We start from the raw sequence: 22157 nt of genomic DNA, 5'->3' as shown, positions 1-22157 counted from the left end.
AACCATTCGCACCCTGGTTAAAACCCAAAGTGCAAATGGCTTTCACCCCTGCTGTGGGGGGCGACTATGGGCGGTAGCGGCCCACAGCACTCACCGAGGCCCTCGCTTCACTCAGGCCTAACTTGGCTCAAGGTTGGTGGGTCGTTACCGACCTTGGCTGCCCCACACAGTGGGGGTGAAAGCCGTAGAGAACCAAGGTGCAGGTTTGGTTGGGAAACAGCAAACATGGCCAGGATAGTTACAGGGCACAGGCCCAACACCAGCGCCCAGACCCAGACCCAGGAACGGGGGCACTCGTATGCTCTGGGAAGAGGGCAGTGCACAGACTCATGAAAGAGGTCTAGAGGAACAGTGGAGAGGCGTGTAAAGCAGAAAGCAGTGTACATTGGCTCAGAAAGTGTGGTGCAGCGCAGAGAATTCAGAATAAAGTCCGAAATGTCACAGGCTCAGAAAGATTGATAACATGAAACTCAAGTGGAGCAACGGTGCAGGCTCAGGAAAGGGGGCAGTGCATATTCTTAGGAAGTATGACAGCATGATGGCTCAGGTGGAGTGACTGGGTGCATTCGCAGAAGACCGATAGCTGAGTAAAGGGTGCACCGTGCAGAGGTCTAGGGAACATGCTCAGGAATTGGAAAGCATGGAGATTCAACAAAGGGGACAATGCACATTCTCGTGAAAGGGACATTGGACAGGCTCATGAAAAGGCACAGTGAAAAGTCTAAATAAAGGGGTCAGCGCACAAACTCAGGAGGAATTACAGCCTGACGGCTTAAGTGGAGCAAGACGGTGCAGTCTCAGGTAGACCAAAAGCCGAGATGAGGGAGCAGTGTGCAGTCTAAGGAAAGAGATCAGTGCACAGGCTTAGGGAAGGGGTCTAGGGCACAGGAGAGGGGGCAGTGCAAAGGCTCACCAACCCATAGGGAACCCAGGGACTGCTTGGGAACTCCCCAGTCTCCATTTCCAAGCAGCCTGGACAGAAAGCCCCCAATTCACAAAAGGCACCCAGATGTTGCCCTTGTACTCAATCACAAGAGGGAAGATGAGGGCAAGAGCAAAATGCGGATAGGGGTGGGTTTGAGGCAGATCAAACCACATGCCATTCACAACAGGATGCGCTTTGATTGGCTTCAGAAATGCATCTCTTTCACCAGCTCATTATCGCCCCTGAATTTCAATTATAAGACAATGTGACTTTGAGACACCGAGGCTCGCTGGCTGATCAAAGGCTGGTGCACACATCAACTAATCAGGGATGCGCGTAAAGCACATCACCTCAATCCTGGTGATGTAACACCGATATCGCTGATACCTGGCTAGAATCTGAAAAGTAATGCAGTGGTGGCACCATCAAGGAAGGGGCCCTTCTGCGCTTGCCCACAGCACAACAAAGGCTTACCCAAAATCAGCCAGAACAGATATTTCCGCCAAGTCTGCTATAGAATCTAAACAGAAATCTGATCCTCTGTACCTATCGAAATCCCCATCCGAGCCATCGATGGTGGATCGTGCGGCTGAAATAGCATTTCTTCATCTATTCATGTTAATGTTAATGTTAAAGGACATTTGTACCGCGCACTATCACCACCGGAGTGGTCCCATGGCGCTCTGGCGGCTCTGAAAGAGGGAGGGAGAGGTGGGTTAGTGGGTGAAGGCTGGAAAAGTGCAAGATTGCAGTGATGTGCTGTTGGCAGCATCAGCCCGGTGGTTCCGTCGGCTGGGCCTGGCGTGTATGCGGCCGGTAGTCGTCGTGTGCTGATGTGCGAGTCTATGTGTGTTTTTTGTTTTGTTGTTGCAGTGTAGTGAAGTTTGTGCGGTTTGTTGTGCTGGAGGTTTGTGGTTGTGTTTGGTTTGGAGTTTGAGAGGTGTATGCAGAGAAGGAAATTGTTAGTGGTATTGGTTAGTTGGTATCTCTATCCTGGATTGATCGGTTGGGCTTGTGTAATCTTACACGACGGGGTGCTTGCACATCCTGTGCCTCAGGAGGTACGTGCCCGTTTTTGCATTCGAGGCTGTTTGAGCATTTAGCTGTCCCCTCCGTCCGCTCCCTTAATAACATGGGACAATATACCAAAAGTATTGTTAAGACGGAGGCGGACGTGAACGATATGAAACCCATTCTCAACAAATCTGCGGCCCTGACAGGGCAGCACTGGAATCCCAGATCAGTTTCTGCAAAGACGGGGTATCTAAAATGTGAAGATTGGAAAGAGATATCTTAATACTTCGCAAGGGCATTGACGATGTTGAAGATCGCTTTAGACAGAATAACAGTCAGATGTATGGCGTGCCAGAAGGCAAAGAAGGCAGAGACTTCACTGCCTTTGTACCTGAATGTATAGCTCAGTTGCTGCGTGATCCATTTGACGGTTCCCGTGGCATTCCGCGAGCTCGCTGCCTGGCTCCAAGGAAATTCAAGGAGATGAGCGATAAAGCGAGAGAAGTAATTTTCTCCATATGCTTCACTTTGCAGAATTCAAAGCCACAACATCTAGATTAAGAACGGCTTCTCAAGATCCACAGCCGCAACATGGAAGCACTTTCGGACCATGCGCCTTTCCTCAAGTTGATGAGATTATAATATTCCCAGCTCAGCCCGGCAAATATGAAAATAACCAAAGGAAATAGAACACTCTTATTTGATGACCCAGATGACCTGCAAAGACACATTTATAACATAACACATGTTAGTATTGACTCAAACTCATCCAATCCAGTTAATCCCGTGAACACGACTATGCCTTGGCAGCTCAAAACAGTCTCACCATGATCAGAACAGTATGTTAGTGAATTACATTGCCATTCTACGCTTTCATACCTATATCTGTTTTAAGCAATTCCCATATATATGTTGGCCAGTTAAACCCTGGGAATTTTGATTTCTGCGTGGGGGTGAATTTATGACTCAGTTGTTTGTAACATATTGTGGTTACTAGTGTTAAAGAAGACATTTGTATACGTGTTGAGGGTTCTCTTGTACTGAGAACCATATAGTAGATGGGCACAATGGCCGACAAACAGGGACTTCTACCTGGAACCTCAATGCTTCAGGCATTGTGGATGTGTTCCGCTCCCCCTTTTCCCACCCTCCTCCTTATATGATTTTGGCACTTGAACATATTGTGGGTTTAAAACTAGTTCACAGATGGACCAATCCCATACACATGATCCCCCATACTGAAGGTGTAGGTCTTCAGCAGATCCCCCTTTAGCTCTTACTCAGCCTCTCCATATGATATGGGGCTCTTTAGAATGTGGTGGAATACCAAGGGCTTATCACCAGTCCTGCTAGGCATGCTTAAACCCTTGCCCAGGTACACGGAGAACGTTGTGACGTAGGTTGATTCCAAAAAACACATCGATATGCTTCAGAATCCGCCAAGTTACCAGGTTGCATTCTGCGTATCTGCACCAGCGGTAGATACATAACGTGGTGTATCCGTCTCATTCCGCAAACTCCTGGTTTCACAAGAATAGGCCCTCTCCTAGGCTGTGGGGGCTCCTAGGCTGTGGGGGGCAGGCACATTATCTCCATCTTCCGCTCCCATGAGCCCTGCTAGTATTTCTGCTACACCCATCAGTGGATGGCCCTTCTTTCTGGGTAAACATGGGGCAAGCTCTACAGGAGCACGCAATTGTAATTTACTGATGGGCACACACCTAGATGGGAAACCAACAGCATGTTTTCCAAAAATGTCAAGTCATACTGTAATTGCTACCCTAAAAACACTGGCATATATGATAGGTTATTTATAACGCGCTTAATACCCAGAGGTTTCTAAGCGCGGACCCGGGGTTTGAACCTGTGTTGCTCTGTGTCATCTTGCTTTCAAGGCGAGCACATTGCCCCCTGAGCTATCCTCCCAAGATTACAGGCACATGGTACATTTTATATACTCCAGAGAAATATAATGAACCTCTTTTTTTTTATAACCCACAGAATTAAAGTATGTCTGATAATGTCATGTAGCATTCACGCTGACAATGGGGTAATGGCTATTTTGGGTCATGCCCCCACTGGTCAGACTTTTGACCATTTCTAAAGGTAGTGATCCTTTATTGTCCTAAGTGTTGTTTGGATAAAGAACTCCAAGGAAGACCTCATAGTGCGAAAGACTAACCCATGCTCACTGCAAAGATTTCTTCGAAACTATCAAGGTTTGGGCGACCTATCAGGTGACCTGGGACGCGCCCAACTTTACTAATTTTACAGAACGTCCAGCTCTGAAAATGTGCTGAACATGAGAGGCCACCGCTGAGGTGTAAGATCAAGGAACTTCAGAAGATTCAAGCCGCCACTGGACTATCAACACCGCTCAATGGATTATGTAAGGCCCAATTTGATCTTAACGTCACCCTCACTAATTAGGTACAAGTGGCCATCCTACACCATAAAGCCAAGTGCTTTTGTGGGTTAAATAATCAAGAGGAAGGGCTGATGGGTTCCCTCCAACCAAGATTTGGCTGCTCCAGGATTGCCCTGCTCCAAGATGAAGACGCAAACCCAATAAAAACCGAATGTCTTGGAGGAGTCTCCACAAGGGTCCACCAGTCCATAGCTTTGCCGGCGGCAAGATCCTGCCCGATGATCCTCGGAAGAGTGGTATTTCACCCCACCCTTGTTTTTGAGTCCTGGAGTGTTTCGTAGCCATTTCTGGAAAAAATCAGTAAACCTTTTATGTCGGGCCTTGTCAAATTCCTCTTGGAAGGCCACCTGTAGCCTAAATACACAATAAAAATGTGTTGGCTTGGTCTCCAACCTTCCCAATCAAGAAATGTGTCTGAGAAACCATTGCCTCTACAGTCTTCAATAGTTGCATGGGTCTTACCTGAATCTACTGATATTCTGAGAGGCGTGGGCTAAAGTTTGGCACGGGTGGCAATCCAGTGGCAATTTTGCAGCTGTTATTCAAACATTATATTTGGTAGGAGTACTTTGGCCTCCAGAAAGCCAAGCTCTGAATCCAGATGTATGCGTGTTCTGCAAGACGGAGACTTGAACCTTGGAACGAATGTTATTACAGTGCATAACTAGCATAAGTAACTAGCATAGGTAGTTATGCCCTGGCGTCTTGGATCTGGACAATAGGACGCTGGATAATGCAATAGGAATTACTGCTGCCTTTATTCACAGTTGTAGCGGGTCTGGCTGCCAAACGAGATACGGTCTCAAATGCCAAGGCCAAGCTGCTGGGACTATCTGGGCTTGGGATCAAAACCAACACAGAGAATTGGAAGAAAGCTTTGGCAAGACATGAGATGGTAAGGTGGAGCATGGCCTGCCAAGCCTGCAATACGGATTGGATGCCATGCAAGCTAGAGTTTACCTCCTGGGCACTAACACAGAATCTGTTGGAGCCATTGTCCTCCTTTCTACAATAAATCCATTCCAACTTGCACCCCAAATCAGGGCTTGGATAAAGGCTCACCGATGGTTCTCCAAAGTTAGGGTGCATATTTTTCACTGGCGACAAGGGGGGCAAAGGGGCCAGAGGATGGGGAGGGGGTCGGTTAAATGGGTACCAGCACAGACACCTCAAGTCAAAGCAAAGCAGAGAAATCACATCTGGACAACTTTTCCAAAATCTAAAATAAGAAACATTATATCAATAACGTGTTTGGGATGTACCAACCACCCTCTATTCTGCCCCCCCCCACTCCCCCCGGTACTCAAGCCGCACTTAACATCAAATGTATCCAGTCCTTGGGCCCTGTGCATTGATTGGCATTCTTTATGTGCCTCTCTGATGGAGGGATGGTGTGTTGTTGCTATTAAGAAACCCGATCAAATACTCTCAGGGGTGAACAGAAGCACCTTTCTAGAAAATAAGTGCGTGGTTTTGGTTGACATTTCTGACTAGTGGACAATCCTTGAGCTGTCTCTGGACAACCTAAAGAGCTGCTGAGATGAACATTGCAGCGTGTGTGTGCCAGATGCCACTCACATCTGGTCGCTGGATACGAGCTGCAGTTTTACAGTCACAGCAAGTCCATTCCTTTGAATCACCTGCTTCTCTTTGCAGTCCAAGACTTTACCTGTGTGCCTCACTCCTTGCATCACACACAAGTCAACTACCACCCGATCACCAACCTACCCAACCACAAGACATGCATGTTCAGGTGGGACGGGCCGGACCAGTGTGAGACTTGGGCATCAACTGGCACCCAAAGAGAAAAGCAGGAAACGGGCCTCTTTCAATGGCCCCTAACTACTGGATCACAAACCTGCTTGCAATCAGGACCACTCTAGTAGTTCAGGAAGGAACTCAAGACCTGCCAATGACAGGTATCTACCCCCATGCACCTTGCAACACCATTTACTGTATAGGGGCACTATAAATACCCAGTGAATTAACCCTGATAATAATAGTGCCCACTGGCATCAAAGCACAGTTGATATTATCATTTATCGACCTCGGAAGGATGAAAAGCTGAGGTGGCCTTGCCAAGATTCGAACCAGCATCAACAGGCTGATGCAAGCGCTCAGGCTTGCGTTATGTAAACCCAAATACCAAATACAAACGGCTTCATTGAACGGAAAGTGGATCCTCAAAGCTGAGGACCTGGCAAGAGAACTATGAACAGGGAACCAGCCTTTGTAGCCACAAGCTTGGCTCTAAGATCTAAGATGCCAAGAGGGGAGTCTGGGCAGGAGAGCGCACCTGCTCCGGCTGTGCACCCCAGAGTGTCTACAAGGCACCGCATCTGCCCCACAGCAAGGGCAGGAGGTCGAGCTTAAGGGTCCTTTCTGATTGGTGCTGCATGTGTGTCACTTCTCACTTCACCTGTGGCTCGGTCTCACTTTTCATGACCCCTGATCACGTGGCAGTAGCTGAGGCTTAAATCAACCCTGGGACTGAGGCTGCCTGCGTGCTTTTTAAGACCACCCAGACCCAGCTATTGAATAAACACATGTTTTAATCAGGGGTCAACATATTTAGTGGACAATAAACGAGTTGGGCGCACGTGCTTGCCTGCTGTCATCTTTAGGATCCTGCGTATACGTCACAAGTGTGTGCTTGCTGCTGTTCTGTGCGTTCCCATTGCATGCTGGGAGGAAACCCCAGGTGCTGGTCTGAGTGTTCTGGACTGGATCGCCAATTGCACCCACCAAGGACTTTTACATAAGACGAGACAGGAGGACTCACGATGGATACTCATCTTAGTACCTCAGAGTATTTTAGAAAGGAGCATGCCAGCCCTGGCAAGGTAAATGCAATGTGTTTTGCCTTCTGTTTGAGAGCTTCTTCAATGGCTGCTCTCTGTTTTGCCGAAAACCTACACCTCTTTTGTTGTCCTTGGTGCACATGTTACATGTTAAAGGTATTTATATCGCGCACCGTTCCCAGTTGGTCCCCAGGCACTCTGGTGGACCTGCAAGCGAGAAAGCGCATGAGGTTGGGTTAGACAGGAGAAGAGGGAGTAGGAGAGTGAGAGAGGTGGTGTGCTGTTGGTGGCTTCAGTTCGGTATACACTGTGCGCTGAGCTTTGGTGCACGTATTGGACCGGGGGCGAGACCTTGTGTGCTGTTGGTGCTCTTTATGTGTTGTTGGTTTGTTGATGATGCAGTGTGGTAAAGTGCGTGCGGCTTGCTGTGCGAGAGTTGGTTGTGTGAATTTTTCGGGTGAGTTAGGAATGGAGGTAGGGTTAGTGGGGTGAGAATCCTGGTTGTGGTGCATCTTGTTCTGTTTAATTGCATCACTACGGGTGGGATTAGTGGCTGCTATCCTTTCTGGACCGTCTGACTGTTGTGGGTGTTTGCGCGGTGCATATTATAATGAACTTTGTGTAATGTGATTGGGAGCGTCTATTCTGCCCCTTAGTTATGGGATCAGGGGGTGGGTGGCCCCTATTCCCTTATTATCTATGTGAGATGGGTCTGTTGGAGCTTGGTTGTGGTAGAGGGCTAGAATGCTATTAATGAATCGTCCAAGTGCTTCTGTCTTGGTCTGCCTGTGTATTCAGCCTTTAACATCATCCTCTCATGGCAATCTCTCATATTGTGGTTTGGTATGTCGTGGAGAGTCTTCCTTAGATTCTGTTTGCGGTCGATTGCTTGGTGGGAACCGGGATTGGTATCTTCTGCATCGTTGTTTTAGCTGTGTGTGTGTCCATGTGGGTGGTCTTCTAGTTACGCAGTGAAGAGCCAGGATTTGAGCAGTGTCCTGAATAGTAGGTGGTTTCTTGTGTTCCGTATATTCTTTGGTAAGTCGTTCCAAGTATTCGGTGCCTGGTGAGAGAAAGACGATCCTCCGAGTTTTCTTTTGTTGTATGGTTTCGGTTCCAAGCGGATGTCGTTGCTTGATCTGAGCGTTCTTGTTGGCTGATGTAGGCGTAATTTGTCTCTCAGGAATTCTGCCCCTTTGTTGTGTATTGCTCTGTGCGTGATGCACATTGATTTGAATTTTATTTGTTGCTTTATTGGTAGCCAATTAAGTGTTTTTAGCACAGGTGTGATGTGTTCTCTTCGAGGTCATTTGAGAGGTAGTCTGGCTGCCACATTTTGTATGTGTTGTCGTTTTTTTAGAAGTCGTTCAGGCATACCCAGGTATAGGCTATTGGCATAATCTACTCTGGAAATGACGAGACCGATGATGGTATGTGTTTTGTTGGCAAATGACAGGAACGGTAGGATCCTTTTTGCCGCTTGCAGGAGAAAGAAGCATTTCTTGAGTAGGGCATTTACTTGTGGCTCTAGAGTGAGATTGTTGTCGAAGAACAGGGGTCACCCTCTTAAATATCACATGAGTAAAAATGGCTGTCACAGATGAAAGTAGAGTGTCTTTCTAAGCACTCGGACTGCGCAATTCCATCTGCATTGCGTTGCCTATCATCCTGGTGGCAGGACGTTCTCATATTACAACGGTTTATGTTAGTAGTTATAGTGCCTAGAATACTTTAATTGTAATGTGTGCGCTATATAATATTTTCAGTGAGTACATTCGTCAGCGATCAGCATCTCAATGAAGAGTGAGTTGAACGTGTGGGATGCACCAAGGAATAACGGTGTGAGAGAGAGTCTAGTGTGTGGTGTGTGTGTTGCTCCCAAACGTGTACACACTTCTGTACATGCATTCCACATCTGAAGAATAAACCTCAGTACAAGTCTGGTACTAATTCAGTGTGTTTGTGTTTTTGCCACCAAGCTCAGTTACTATTACCACCACCAGGCCCAGCGGATTCACCGCCAGATCACGAGTGGCGGTAAAGCAATCCTCTGCCACATTTCTTGAGCCCATAACAATCCATGTGGATTTTGACAGATTTACCGCGAGCACCTACACTGCTGTAGTATCTGCTGACCTTTAGCGGAAAAGTGGAGAATTTACCACTAGCTAAATGCTGTTGGCAAATCCTTGGCTTCATCTCCAATCTTACAATTCAGCAGTGCAATACAATTGGTGTTAGTCTGGTACCGCCGATAGAACAACTGTGGGGCGCTTTGAGGCCCACGGACGAGTAGCGCTTTATAAGAATTACAAATAAATAAAAGTGGCTCACAGAATCACAACCAATAATTTACTGCAGCACCAAACTCATAATGAGGCACGATTCTGTTAGCTCTTTCCTTGAATAAATGCAGTGAGTAACTGTGTTTTCTGTCTCAACAGGTACAGGCCTGGTGGTACGTTTGCAAATCCGCAAACCCACCGTCCAGCTTGGGGACACCTTTGACCTCTTGTGCATGAGCTCTGCCACCACAAATGCCCCCATCTCAATCACCTGGCAGTACCTGCCGCCTGGTGCCACGGGCGACTCTTTCCTCCCTCTGGTTAAGATTCTCCACGGCGGAAGCGTGGAGTGGCAGCAGCGGTACTTCCAGGAGAAGGCCACCGTCACGTGGTCCCCCACGCACGCATCCTCCACCTTGATGCTCCGCAGGGCCAGCCGGCGCGATGCCACCACCTACCGGTGCAAGGTGGAGGTACTGAGGATAACTCCAGAGAAGACCTGGGTCACGGCGGCGACGGCCAGATCCCACCGAGTCACGATGCATGTGACACCAAAGAGTAAGGCACCTTGGAAACATCACTGCGGTGTGGGCACTGTGACCAGGGGGCGGGGTAATGTGTTCTGGCAGTCACTTACTGCATAAAGAAGTACAGGTGTTAAGGAGGATTTATAATTCCCATGGTCTCTGAATCAGAAAAATACACTCCTTGTTTTCAAGATATCCACACAAAACACATTTGAATACAGTACATTTAAATGGAGATGTTTACAAGGCCAGTCTGAAAATCTGGCGTGATTGAGGCTACTCTGGGCTGGAATTAGGAACCCCTGTTCTGAAGTGTCTGGGGTACAAGCTGTACTAGAAGGCTCAGAGTCCAGGCTTTTGGGGTGATTGGGGAGAGGATCTGCCTTGGCCTTCTGCAACAGGCCTCAAGACACTATAAGCAGTGGGGCACAATGTGGCCTTTAGTCATAAGGAGCGGGTCATCATATCCATACATGGGCATTGGGATTGGTTGTATAGAGGGACAGGCCGCCAGGGTCGGATTGGGACAACATATAGGGCACCAACAGGACAAATTAACCCTCAATCGCAAATCTCTTCTCATTATGTATGCCATTGGGTCAGGGACATTGGTAAAACTAGCAGAGGGACAGTCCATCAAATCATCAACTTTACCCACATTGCCCCATAAAGGAGGTAGACACTAGCCAGATAGACCTGCCATTTGGGCCTTGCCCAGATACCCCATAGGCCAGTCCGAGTCTACAGACCTTCGCTTCCCAGTGACAGACTCTGGGACTGGATGAGGAAAGGATCCCACACTAAGTTATTACTTGTGTGTTTTGGGACAGAGTGAGGAGATGTCCACTACTTGACCTGCAAGGAGATGTGGTTTGGTCTGGAGCAAGGGAGCGACGGGCCTCCACCTGGGCTTCACCTCCTAGTGACAGGCCTCCACCTGCCATTTGCAGGATCTGGGACCGGATGGTGAGAGAGGCTGGGCTTCACCTCCCAGTGACGGGCCTCCACCTGCCATTTGCAGGATCTGGGACCGGATGATCAGAGAGGCTGGGCTTCACCTCCCAGTGACGGGCCTCCACCTGCCATTTGAAGGATCCGGGACCGAATGATCAGAGCGACTGGGCTTCACCTCCCAGTGACGGGCCTCTGCCTGCCATTTGCAGGATCTGGGACCGGGTGATCAGAGAGACCATGCTTCACCTCCTAATGACAGGCCTCTGTCTGCCACTTGCACGATCCGGGACCGAATGATCAGAGAGGCTGGGCTTCACCTCCCAGTGACCGGCCTCCACCTGCCATTTACAGGATCCGGGACCGGATGATCAGAGAGACCATGCTTCACCTCTTATAATGACAGGCCTCTGCCTGCCACTTGCACGATCCGGGACCGAATGATCAGAGATACTGGGCATCACCTCCTGGTGACGAGCCTCTGCCTGCCATTTGCAGGATCTGGGACCGGATGGTGAGAGAGGCTGGGCTTCACCTCCCAATGACGGGCCTCCACCTGCCATTTGCAGGATCTGGGACCGGATGATCAGAGAGGCTGGGCTTCACCTCCCAGTGACGGGCCTCCACCTGCCATTTGCAGGATCTGAGACCGGATGATCAGAGAGACATGCTTCACCTCCTAATGACAGGCCTCTGCCTGCCACTTGCACGATCCGGGACCGAATGATCAGAGAGACTGGGCTTCACCTCCTTGCGACAGGCTTTGGGACTGGATAATGAGGGGGAAAGACCTTTACCTCCCAGTAACATGTTTTGGGACTGGATGATATGGGGAAGGCCTTTATCTTCAAGGGACAGGCTTTCAGGCCAGATGATATTGGGGAATCCCTTGGGGAATCCCTTGGGGAATCCCTTTATCTCCCAGTTGCAGACTTATGGGATGAGGAGAAGGTCCTTAGCTTCCAGGGGGGCAGGCTTTGGGGTGATGAGGAGAAAGGCAGATCTTTACCTCCAGATAGAAGCATTGGGGTAGATAAGAAAGATGGAGGGATCCTCTTCTGGGCCGGAGCAGATGGAGAGGCCTTAACTGACATCCGCATGATACCAGCAAGAAGGTAAGCGATGGGTAGATGCTTCTCCGTGGATGAGCCTTACATGGAGGTAAACTGTTCAAAGGGGGTGACTGAGCTCTGTTTTTCTTTGGCAGAAGAGTACATTTCTTGGTGAACATAAATTCTTGCACCACCACACAAACCTACAAGATGTCCTTATAGGCCCCATTTTTAAGGGGTGGGAGGAGAGACAATGGGACTGTTTAGCAACATGGGAGATTGGAGTTTATAGCACTGACTACATGTTTATGTCTCTCCTCCTTTGGTTTAGAAACCATGTTGGCCTTGGACGCCAAGGAGAGGTTCCTGGAGATCAGCGCCAGTAAGGACACCCTGGAGATTGACTGCCAGATCAGAGGGGTGCAGGAAGACTCTCAGCTCACTGTGACCTGGTATATCCTGCCACCTTCGGACAATGGACAGCCCGTCAAACTCCTCGCCACCGGATTGGATGGAGTAGTGGAACACGGTCCGGAGCTCGGCGCAGCCGGTGCCAAAGCCAAATACCACAGCGAGCGCGTCTCCAGGAACACGTATAGGCTGCGTGTCCTCCAGGGGGATTTCAATGATCAGGGAAGCTACTTCTGTGCCGTGGAAGAGTGGATGCTGTCTGGAGAGGACGGCTGGGTCTCCTTAGGAAGGGTCGAATCAGCGAAAACTAGAGTGACCTTCAAACGCTCAGGTAAGAGAGAGTGTCTCCTCGTACTTGGAAATGGATGGAGAGTGGGCAGCACCACCCCAATAACATTAATACTAGGATTTAAGACTGCCAACCCTCATAGAAGCACACCAATATAACACTATGTTGAAATGCTACTGATTGGCAAGTCCTTAAAGAGTGCTGATTAGGGCTTAGGACAGACTGCTATGACAAGGGTGTTATGTGTTTAGGTTTTCCGATTACGGGCCTACCGCAGAAGGTGTCCATTTTTAATGTGCTCAAACAATATGTGATGTTTTTAATCAATCAAATGGTCAAAAAATTAACACAAAAATGAGTCCTTTTATTGGTTTGTGCATATTGTAAAGGTTTGCAAGAAACCAAATATAAATTAAACAAAAATAATGCTAATTGCGAGGTTAATCGACAGCCACATCCCACATAATGCTTACCTGAAGGGTCAGAAGACAGCCATCCTCATCTAATGCTAATCTGAGGGGATAATTTCCATCCCCCGTCTAATGGCTATGTGAGGGGTTAACAGTCAGCCATTTTCCATCTAATGCTAATCCGAGGGGTTAATAGACAGCCACCCCCATTGAATGTGAATCGGAGGGGTTACTAGACAGCCACCCCAATCTAATGCTAATCTGAGGTGTTAGTAGCGATCCCCCATCTAATGCTAATGTGAGGGGTTACTAGCCACCCCCATTTAATGCTAACGTGAGGGGTTAATAGCCACCCCATCTAATGCAAATCTGCAGGGTTACTAGTCAGCCATAGGGGATGTCTGAATATTAACTCCTCAGATTAGCATAACCATATTCTGAGGGGTTAGTAGACAGCCATCATCATTCTAATGCTGATCTGAGGGGTTAGTGGACAGCCATCCCAAATGTAATACTCATCAAAAAGGTTGGTAGATAGTCATTCCCCATATAATTCTAATATGAGAGGTCAAAAGAAAGTCAGCCATTCCCTATATAATGCTAAACTGTGGGGTAAATAGTCAGCCATCCCACACATAATACTAATTTAAGGAGTTAGTAGACAGACATCTTTTCCATAATGCTAATCGGAGGGGTTAGTAACTAGCCATTCCCGTAAAATACTAACGTGAAGGGTTTAAGAAATAGCCACTCCCACTAAATGCTAAACTGAGGGGTTAGTAGACATCCATTCCCCATCTAATGCTAAACTGAGGGGTTAGTAGACAGCCATTCCCCATCTAATGCTAAACGTAGGGATTAGTGGACAGCCATTCCCCATCTAAAGCTAAACTCAGGGGTTAGTAGACAGCCATTCCCCATCTAATGCTAAACTGAGGGATTAGTAGACAGCCATTCCCCATCTAATGTTAAACTGAGGGGTTAGTAGACAGCCATTCCCCATCTAATGCTAAACTGTGGGGTTAGTTAACACCCAGTCCCCATTTTACGCTAAACTGAGGGGTTAGTAGACAGCCATTCCCCATCTAATGCTAATCTGAGGGGTTAGTAGACAGCCATTCCCCAACTAATGCTATTCTGAGGGGTTAGTAGACAGCCATTCCCGATCTAATGCTAATTTGATTGGTTAGTAGACAGTCATTCCCCATTTTATGCTAAATTGATGGGTTAGTAGACAGCCATTCCCCATCTAATGCTAATCTGAGGGTTTAGTAGACAGCCATTCCCCCATCTAATGCTAGTCTGAGGGGTTGGGGGACAGCCATTCCCCATCTAATGCTAATCTGATGGGTTAGTAGACAGCCATTCCCCATCTAATGCTAGTCTGTGGGGTTGGTGGATAGCCATTCCCCATCTAATGCTAATCTGATGGGTTAGTAGACAGCCATTCCCCATCTAATGCTAGTCTGTGGGGTTGGTGGATAGCCATTTCCCATCTAATGCTAATCTCATGGGTTAGTAGACAGCCATTCCCCATCTAATGCTAATCTGTGGGGTTGGTAGATAGCCATTCCCCATCTAATGCTAATCTGATGGTTTAGTAGACATCCATTCCCAATCTAATGCTAATCTGATGGGTTAGTAGACATCCATTCCCAATCTAATGCTAATCTGATGGGTTAGTAGACAGCCATTCCCCATCTAATGCTATTCTGTGGGGTTGGTGGATAGCCATTCTCCATCTAATGCTAATCTGATGGGTTAGTAGACATCCATTCCCCATCTAATGCTAGTCTGTGGGGTTGGTGGATAGCCATTCCCCATCTAATGCTAATCTGATGGGTTAGTAGACAGCCATTCCCCATCTAATGCTAGTCTGTGGGGTTGGTGGATAGCCATTCTCCATCTAATGCTAATCTGATGGGTTAGTAGACATCCATTCCCAATCTAATGCTAATCTGATGGGTTAGTAGACATCCATTCCCAATCTAATGCTAATCTGATGGGTTAGTAGACAGCCATTCCCCATCTAATGCTAATCTGATGGGTTAGTAGACATCCATTCCCCATTGTATGCTAACCTAAGGGGTTAGTAGACAGCCATTCCTCATCTAATGCTAATCTGAGGGGTTAGTAGACAGCCATTGCCCATCTAATGGTAATCTGAGGGGTTAGGCGACATCCATTCCTCATCTAATGCTAATATGATGGGTTAGTAGACAGCCATTCCCCATCTAATGCTAATATGATGGGTTAGTAGACAGCCATTCCCCATCTAATGCTAATATGATGGGTTAGTAGACAGCCATTCCCCATCTAATGCTAATCTGATGGGTTAGTAGACATCATTCCCCATCTAATGCTAATCTGATGGGTAAGTAGACAGCCATTCCCCATCTAATGGTAATCTGAGGGGTTAGGAGACATCCATTCCTCATCTAATGCTAATATGATGGGTTAGTAGACAGCCATTCCCCATCTAATGCTAATATGATGGGTTAGTAGACAGCCATTCCCCATCTAATGCTAATCTGAGAGGTTAGTAGACAGCCATTCCCCATCTAATGCTAATCTGATGGGTTAGTAGAAAGCCATTCCCCATTTAATGCTAATCTGAGAGGTTAGTAGACATCCATTCCCAATCTAATGCTAATCTGATGGGTTAGTAGACAGCCATTCCCCATCTAATGCTAATCTGATGGGTTAGTAGACAGCCATTCCCCATCTAATGCTAATCTGATGGGTTAGTAGACATCCATTCCCCATCTAATGCTAATCTGCGGGGTTGGTAGACAGCCATTCCCCATCTAATGCTAACCTGAGATGTTGGTAGACAGCCATTCCCCATCTAATGCTAACCTGAGATGTTGGTAGACAGCCATTCCCCATTTAATGGTAATCTGCAGGGTTGGTAGACAGCCATCCCTCAGATAACAATTATCTGAAGGGTTATAGTCACTCCTCCCTGATATAATGCTGAATTGAAGGGTTAATATTCAGCCATCCCTTATATAATGGTAAACTGAGGGGTTACTAATCAGCCACCCTCAACATAATTCTAATCTGAGGGGTTAGTAGACAGTCATCCCGCATATTATGCAAATCTGAGGGGTTCGCAGACATCTATCCCCCATAGAACAACTCTCCACCAGTTATGGGTGAAGATCCATCTTGTCAAGGACTTCCTGTGTAGGTGCCAGACTCCTCCATCGCTCTACTGCAGAATCCTGCTCCAAACCCTTGACCCCTCTCGTTTGGCTAGCCCTCTGCTTTCCTGTAACTCTTACCAACTATCTAAGGGTTGTCTCGGTGCCTCCTGAGATTAATATTGAATGGTCCTGTCCATCGTCTATGCGATTATCGCAGCTAGGTCTGTGCTCTCTAAACCTCCACCTAAAACACAAGACAAAGTTAACTTCATGGTTAATGACCTTCTCAGCTGGGTGAGCTAATTTCACTATCATCCTATAAATATTCCCTGCTGTCCTCAGGCTGTTCAGAATCCCCGCACGGGCAGCCTAGCCAGTTCCATCTCTTTCATTAGAGGCCTACTCTTCCCTAAGTACTTCATGTAAAAGGAGTCCTACCACAGCGAGGGCAAAACCAGACCTACCAATTGCCCTAATGCTCACAATGTGTCCTTTCCAACAGTCAGCATGCCACAACATCAAGTCCTGATGAATGGTCACACACTCATACCGTACTTTCATGAAGAAGTGACTTATTTTCTATTCAAAATAGGTCTTAATCTTCTGCAATATATGAAATCCCAGTCTGTGCACAGTGTGATGTCCACACAGAAGCTCAACAGTGTACATGGGCTTTTCAAGGTCTTTTGGTAGCACAAACAGGTGTTGCGCCATCATGACCGAACAATATGACATCGGACTACTTTACTAGTATTGAATCCAATGTCTACTCCCTCTTAATAAACAGGTCTCAACTTTTGTCTTGGCTGCTTTTTTTATATAATGGTGTGGCAAGAATAATATTAACCACACATTGCTTTTCATTGTGTTATCTAGCATAGATTCAATTAGTTGCATTAAGGGTGTGCTTTAAATCTAATATAACAAAGCACACAACAGATAATATCACACAACATAAAACACACAGCATAATAAAGCACACCACCACAAATGACATAACCGCAAACACCAGAACAGCATGTAAAATACAACACGATATAAAACATGCAATTCTATATGACCTTATCTTTACGCAAAAAAGATCAGTTAATTGGCAAGGAGTTTAAAATCAGAAACTGCTAATTATGCAAGTTTCCAGATTTGTCATCTGCATTTATTATCTCACCTGTCCGTTTGCAATCATGTGAAATGTGTTTTTTTCATCTTTAGGCTAGCAAAATCAAACTGAATTGAATGTCACCAAATGCACTTACTAATGTTGTGGCTCCTATGTGCCTTTTTAGAAACATCTTGTGAAGCAAACACTATTTGTATGGATGTGGCAAATGGCAAATGTGCATGTACACACATCTGTGTTGGTGTAATTATATTGTACTCTTTTTTTGGAGTTATTTGCTGAAATCTGAATATTCTGTGTGTGCTTCAGTTGCAATTCTTTGCCTTTGCTGTTAATTTAAGGTAAAGAGCCTCAGATGTCCGAGAGAATAGCTTTTGTTTGCACTATTTTTTTTAATTAAATTGTGGACCTGTTTTGTGTATAGTGCTTTCGCGATTGTCATCACATTTAGTGGTGTGAAATTTATTGCTGTCTTTCAGTCATGACAGGAAGTTTATTGGGCCGTATGCATGTGCATTTGACAACTGACAGTCAAAGCCTATTGGCTAAGTCAAATTGTGTTTATTCTTTTTTTAAGCAGGAAATAATGTACATCTCATGAAGGCAAACCAAACAATTATGCGAACCGAAGGCGAGGATGTGACCATCAGTTGTGCAATGGAGGATCTCGCCCGGCCGGACTCCATATTCTCTGTCACCTGGGTCTACCAGAAAGGACCTTCTCGGCCCCGGGTGCTCCTGAAGATGGGGCATGATATGCTGGTGCAGTACCCTGACAAGGAAAAGGCTCGGAGGGTACGGTTCTACACACCCTCCACAGGGAACTACAGTCTGATCCTGCAGGCAGTAGCGAAGGAAGATGGAGGCCTGTACTACTGCCAGGTGGAGGAGTGGCGGCTGGACCACACCAGATCCTGGGCAAAGGAAGGGGCTGATCAATCGGGATTCATAAACCTCACAGTTCACCGGCCAGGTAATGCTGTCTTATCCTCCGTGTGTGTCCCCTGTGCAATTAAAACAGCTTCACCCACTAGCACTCAGACAGTACATTCTCCTGTGGTCTCATGCCCCTCCAGGTTGCATCTACCATACCATGCCTCTCTTCCCACAGCACAGGCTAACCACCTCATTTAAGCTCTTGCTGGTTTCCCTAATGCAGGTCCCATTGCTCCTATGGTCTTTCCCCTTCCCCTCTTTACTAGAGGTTTCCACCAGTCTTGGCACTATTTCCTCTGGGTCTCTGTCTCACCTCATGACGTAATACTAATTTTGACAACTCCTGCTTCAGGCATCACTGCTCCTCTTCCGGACACATTTCTCCTCCTCCACATTCATCAGTTATCACCCTCACACCTCCTCCCTGAATGCTCCTTTTCACAACTCCTGCATCAGACATCACTACTCCTCTTCCAGACTCATCCTCCTCCTCCTCATTCAACAGTTATCACCCTCACACCTCCTCCCTGAATGCTCCTTTTCACAACTCCTGCACCAGACATCACTACTCCTCTTCCAGACTCATCCTCCTCCTCCTCATTCATCAGTGTTCACCCTCACACCTCCTCCCTGAATGCTCCTTTTCATAACTCCTGCACTAGACATTACTACGCCTCTTCAGGATTCCTTCTCGTTTATCAGCTGTCACCCTCACACCACCTCCCTGAATGCTACTGTGAGGAATTCGACCATCTGCACGGTGGTTGTGTGCTCACCTGTGCTTTTTTTGAAATGTTATATAAAATTGAATGATGGTAGATCAACCTCTGGAAAATGTGTGGGGCTAATTGGAACACAATTTCTATGCTCACTGCACAACATACACATAGGGCCTCATTCTGAGATGGGCGGTAAGAGTTAACGGTCACCGGTAAGGAGACCGGTGCTGTTAAACCGCTACCGCTCAATTCCGAGGCCCCTTAGCGGGACCTGCAAAGGACGTGTGGTCTGACCACACGTCCTTTGCGGGTCCCACTAAGGGAGCAGGGCGCTAATAACAGGCCCGCTATTTGCAGGCCCGCAATTAGCGCCTTCCCCTTTCCCATTTGAGCCCTATGGGGATCAAATGGGAATGGGGAATGGTCTACAGAATGGGGACTTACCGGGTCCTCCAAGGTCGGAATGATCCGGTAAGTCCCCATTCTGCCAGACCGGACCCGGACCCGGGTTTGGAGGCAGCCATGGCGCTAATAGCTGGCAGCTGTTGGCTGTGCCTGTGGTGGGAACAAGTTTACAAGCTGAAAAATACAGTGGGGGTTGGACAGTCATGTAATACATTGAAATGCACGTTCAGTCATATACAGTATGATATGAGAATACATTAATGGCAATGAAAAATACAATTATGCAATACATTAAAATGCACCATGTGACATGCCATGCATTAAAACGCAACAAGTGACCTATATGAGAAACACAGATATCCACCCGTGGAGACTCATTTCCACAGAGTCATTTGGTGGCTAATAGCGCCATGGCTGCCTCAAAACTCGGAATGAGGCCCATAGACTTGTGTACTCTGGGTGGACACAGCCTACAGGCACAGTCCTCCCTGTCATATTTAGTTGGAATGTGACACCCAGCAGCACATCAGGGCACCTCAAAAGGGGTAGGGAAAAACCTTCCTTCTGCCATGGCCAGCCAAATTAAATAACAAAGGCTCCATAAATTTGTCCTATCCTTTGTTGGCCCTCCAAGAATGGTGGCAGCAAGTAAATAAAATTAGCATACCAATTGAGTATGCTTCAAACAGGCCCACAGGGAACCTAGCTGCAGAGGCTAACAAAAGACAGGACACCCCCAATATATTTGATATGCATCTGTTTGAACCTGAAGCCAGCATCCGCCCCTCAGTATCAAGGGCAGTGAACTGTAATGTCTGGTACATGATTTTACAGTAGGCGACCCCCGCAGGTGGGCCCCATTCAGAGGGTAGGAGTATGTGATTTGATGGAGACAGAAAGTCTGTTCTCACCACAACTTCAAGGGAGACATGTGCTTCAATCAGGAACCACAGATAGCTCAATTAACCAGAGAGACCCTTTGATCCACAACAGACAGGAACATAGGTGGGACTTAGTAGTACATGTATTCACCACTTTACCTTTCCTGTTGCAAAGCACTCTGGTTATGACCTCACACATAACAGAAGATTGTTGGTGGGTGCCCAGGATTGGTTCATTAAGGTAGGCTTAGCCTGCACCAATGACTGGGACCCATTTGGCTTTAAAAGAGGGCTAAGCCCCTCTTTTGGCAGATCATCTGAAGACTTTGCAAGGAGTCACAAGAAGAAGAATTTTGACTGTGGCTGAACAAACAGTCTGCCTTACAGCTTGTACAGTGAAGGAAGGCCAGGATTTCCAAAGAGGGACGCAAGATCCATCCCATAAACATCTCCAAGGGAACAGAGGGAGATAATGAATCCAGTGGACCTTCCAGCAGCTCCAGAACCGGTACCCAGCTAGCACACAGCGTGCCCTGCTAGGCTCTGCAAGCAAGCTTCCTAGGTGGGAAGTGCCAGAGAGTCTCTGAACCAAACCAAGGACAAGGCCAGTGCCTGCAACACTCTCCTCAGATTTGGTCTGTCTGCCTTAAAGGACGACACAAGCCTAGTGAAGAAGCAAGGAGGAGTGCATCGACAAGCATCAACCAGTGTCCGCCTTAAAGGACATTTTTGAACCAGTCGAGCCCCCCAAGCTGCAACCGACTGCACCACTGACTGTTGGCACACTGAAGTCGCTAACGTCATCCGAGACACCTCGACCAGTGCTTCAGACCCACCAACCAGCATTGAGACAACGATTCCTGACCCCGAGCTGCTGTTTAGGCCAGCCTGCAGCCATCCATTCAGCCTCGCACGGCTCAACTGCCTGCCACCTGATACCCACAGCTGTCTCCCGTCTTGAACTCTGTCGCAGAAGCTGCAAAGCACACTGAAACCAACTCTACACCGTTGGGCATCAAGAGCTTCTACAAGCACACGGTACATTGTGGGTCTGTCCCCCTGGTCCTTCTCATAGGCCCTTAGTGACACTTTATGACTCATTGCTCCCTTTGTGCTGAAACCAAGTATCCTTGAACTATTGCGGTGAATTACTTTACCGACTACCCTCCTGTCAGTATCTAGAGTGCATCCCCTTCCCTCTTGAAGCTGTCTGTCCTGTGCATTCCTTTACAGGGTGGGTTGTAATTTGTAGTGGGCTAGAACTGTCTGTTGTGATAATAATAAAGTAGATATTTTTATACAACCTTAACTGGACAGTCCCTTTATCATTGGGTAATAATTGTATTTTCACTGTGTTGCGACTAACCAACAATCCACGACTTTGCAGAGATAAGCCTGCCGTTCCGTCCACGTTACCAAAATTGGACAAGGAGGTTTATAATTCGCTTGCATTTCCAATCTGTTTGGATCTCTTCTGGTGTACTAGCGGTGTGGTGCTAATTGATGGTTTAGAACCCGATATTCAACTCTGGACCACAGGTCCCCAGAAGTTGATTTGTCGCAGCTACTTTTCACAACTCCTGCATCAGCCATCACTACTCCTCTTCAGGACTCATTCCTTCTTCTCATTCACCAGCTGTCACCCTCACACCTTCTCCCTGAATGCTTCTTTTCACTACTCCTCCTGCATCAGCCATCACTCCTCCTTTTCAGTTATCATTTCTCCTCCTCTGTCCCCATCAATTCGCCTCACATCTCACTCCTCTCCTCTCACATTAAACAAGGCCTCATTTCTCTCCCTCAGTATTCATATTTCATTTCTTAGCTTTGATTGTGGTCCTTACCACTCTGTGGTCT

The 22157-nt window shown here is 47.3% G+C and overlaps 1 protein-coding gene across 4 annotated transcripts in view; it reads left to right on the top strand.

Moving 5' to 3' along the window:
- The window catches only part of LOC138525691 (immunoglobulin superfamily member 2-like), a 172311-nt gene that overhangs the window by 114042 nt on the left and 36112 nt on the right, over positions 1–22157 (top strand). For 3 of the 4 annotated variants that reach the window (XM_069635780.1, XM_069635778.1, XM_069635777.1), the window contains exons 6-8: positions 9613–10011; positions 12315–12725; positions 17937–18332. In XM_069635780.1, the coding sequence (XP_069491881.1) occupies positions 9613–10011; positions 12315–12725; positions 17937–18332 (1206 nt within the window). The remainder of the gene's footprint in view (positions 1–9612; positions 10012–12314; positions 12726–17936; positions 18333–22157) is intronic. The other variant, XM_069635779.1, reaches the window with a different exon arrangement.

Source organism: Ambystoma mexicanum, chromosome 7p, assembly GCF_040938575.1.
Source record: "Ambystoma mexicanum isolate Mex_15411 chromosome 7p, UKY_AmexF1_1, whole genome shotgun sequence".
NCBI classification, from domain to species: Eukaryota; Metazoa; Chordata; class Amphibia; order Caudata; family Ambystomatidae; genus Ambystoma; species Ambystoma mexicanum.
This window is presented reverse-complemented; position numbering and strand designations above follow the sequence as displayed.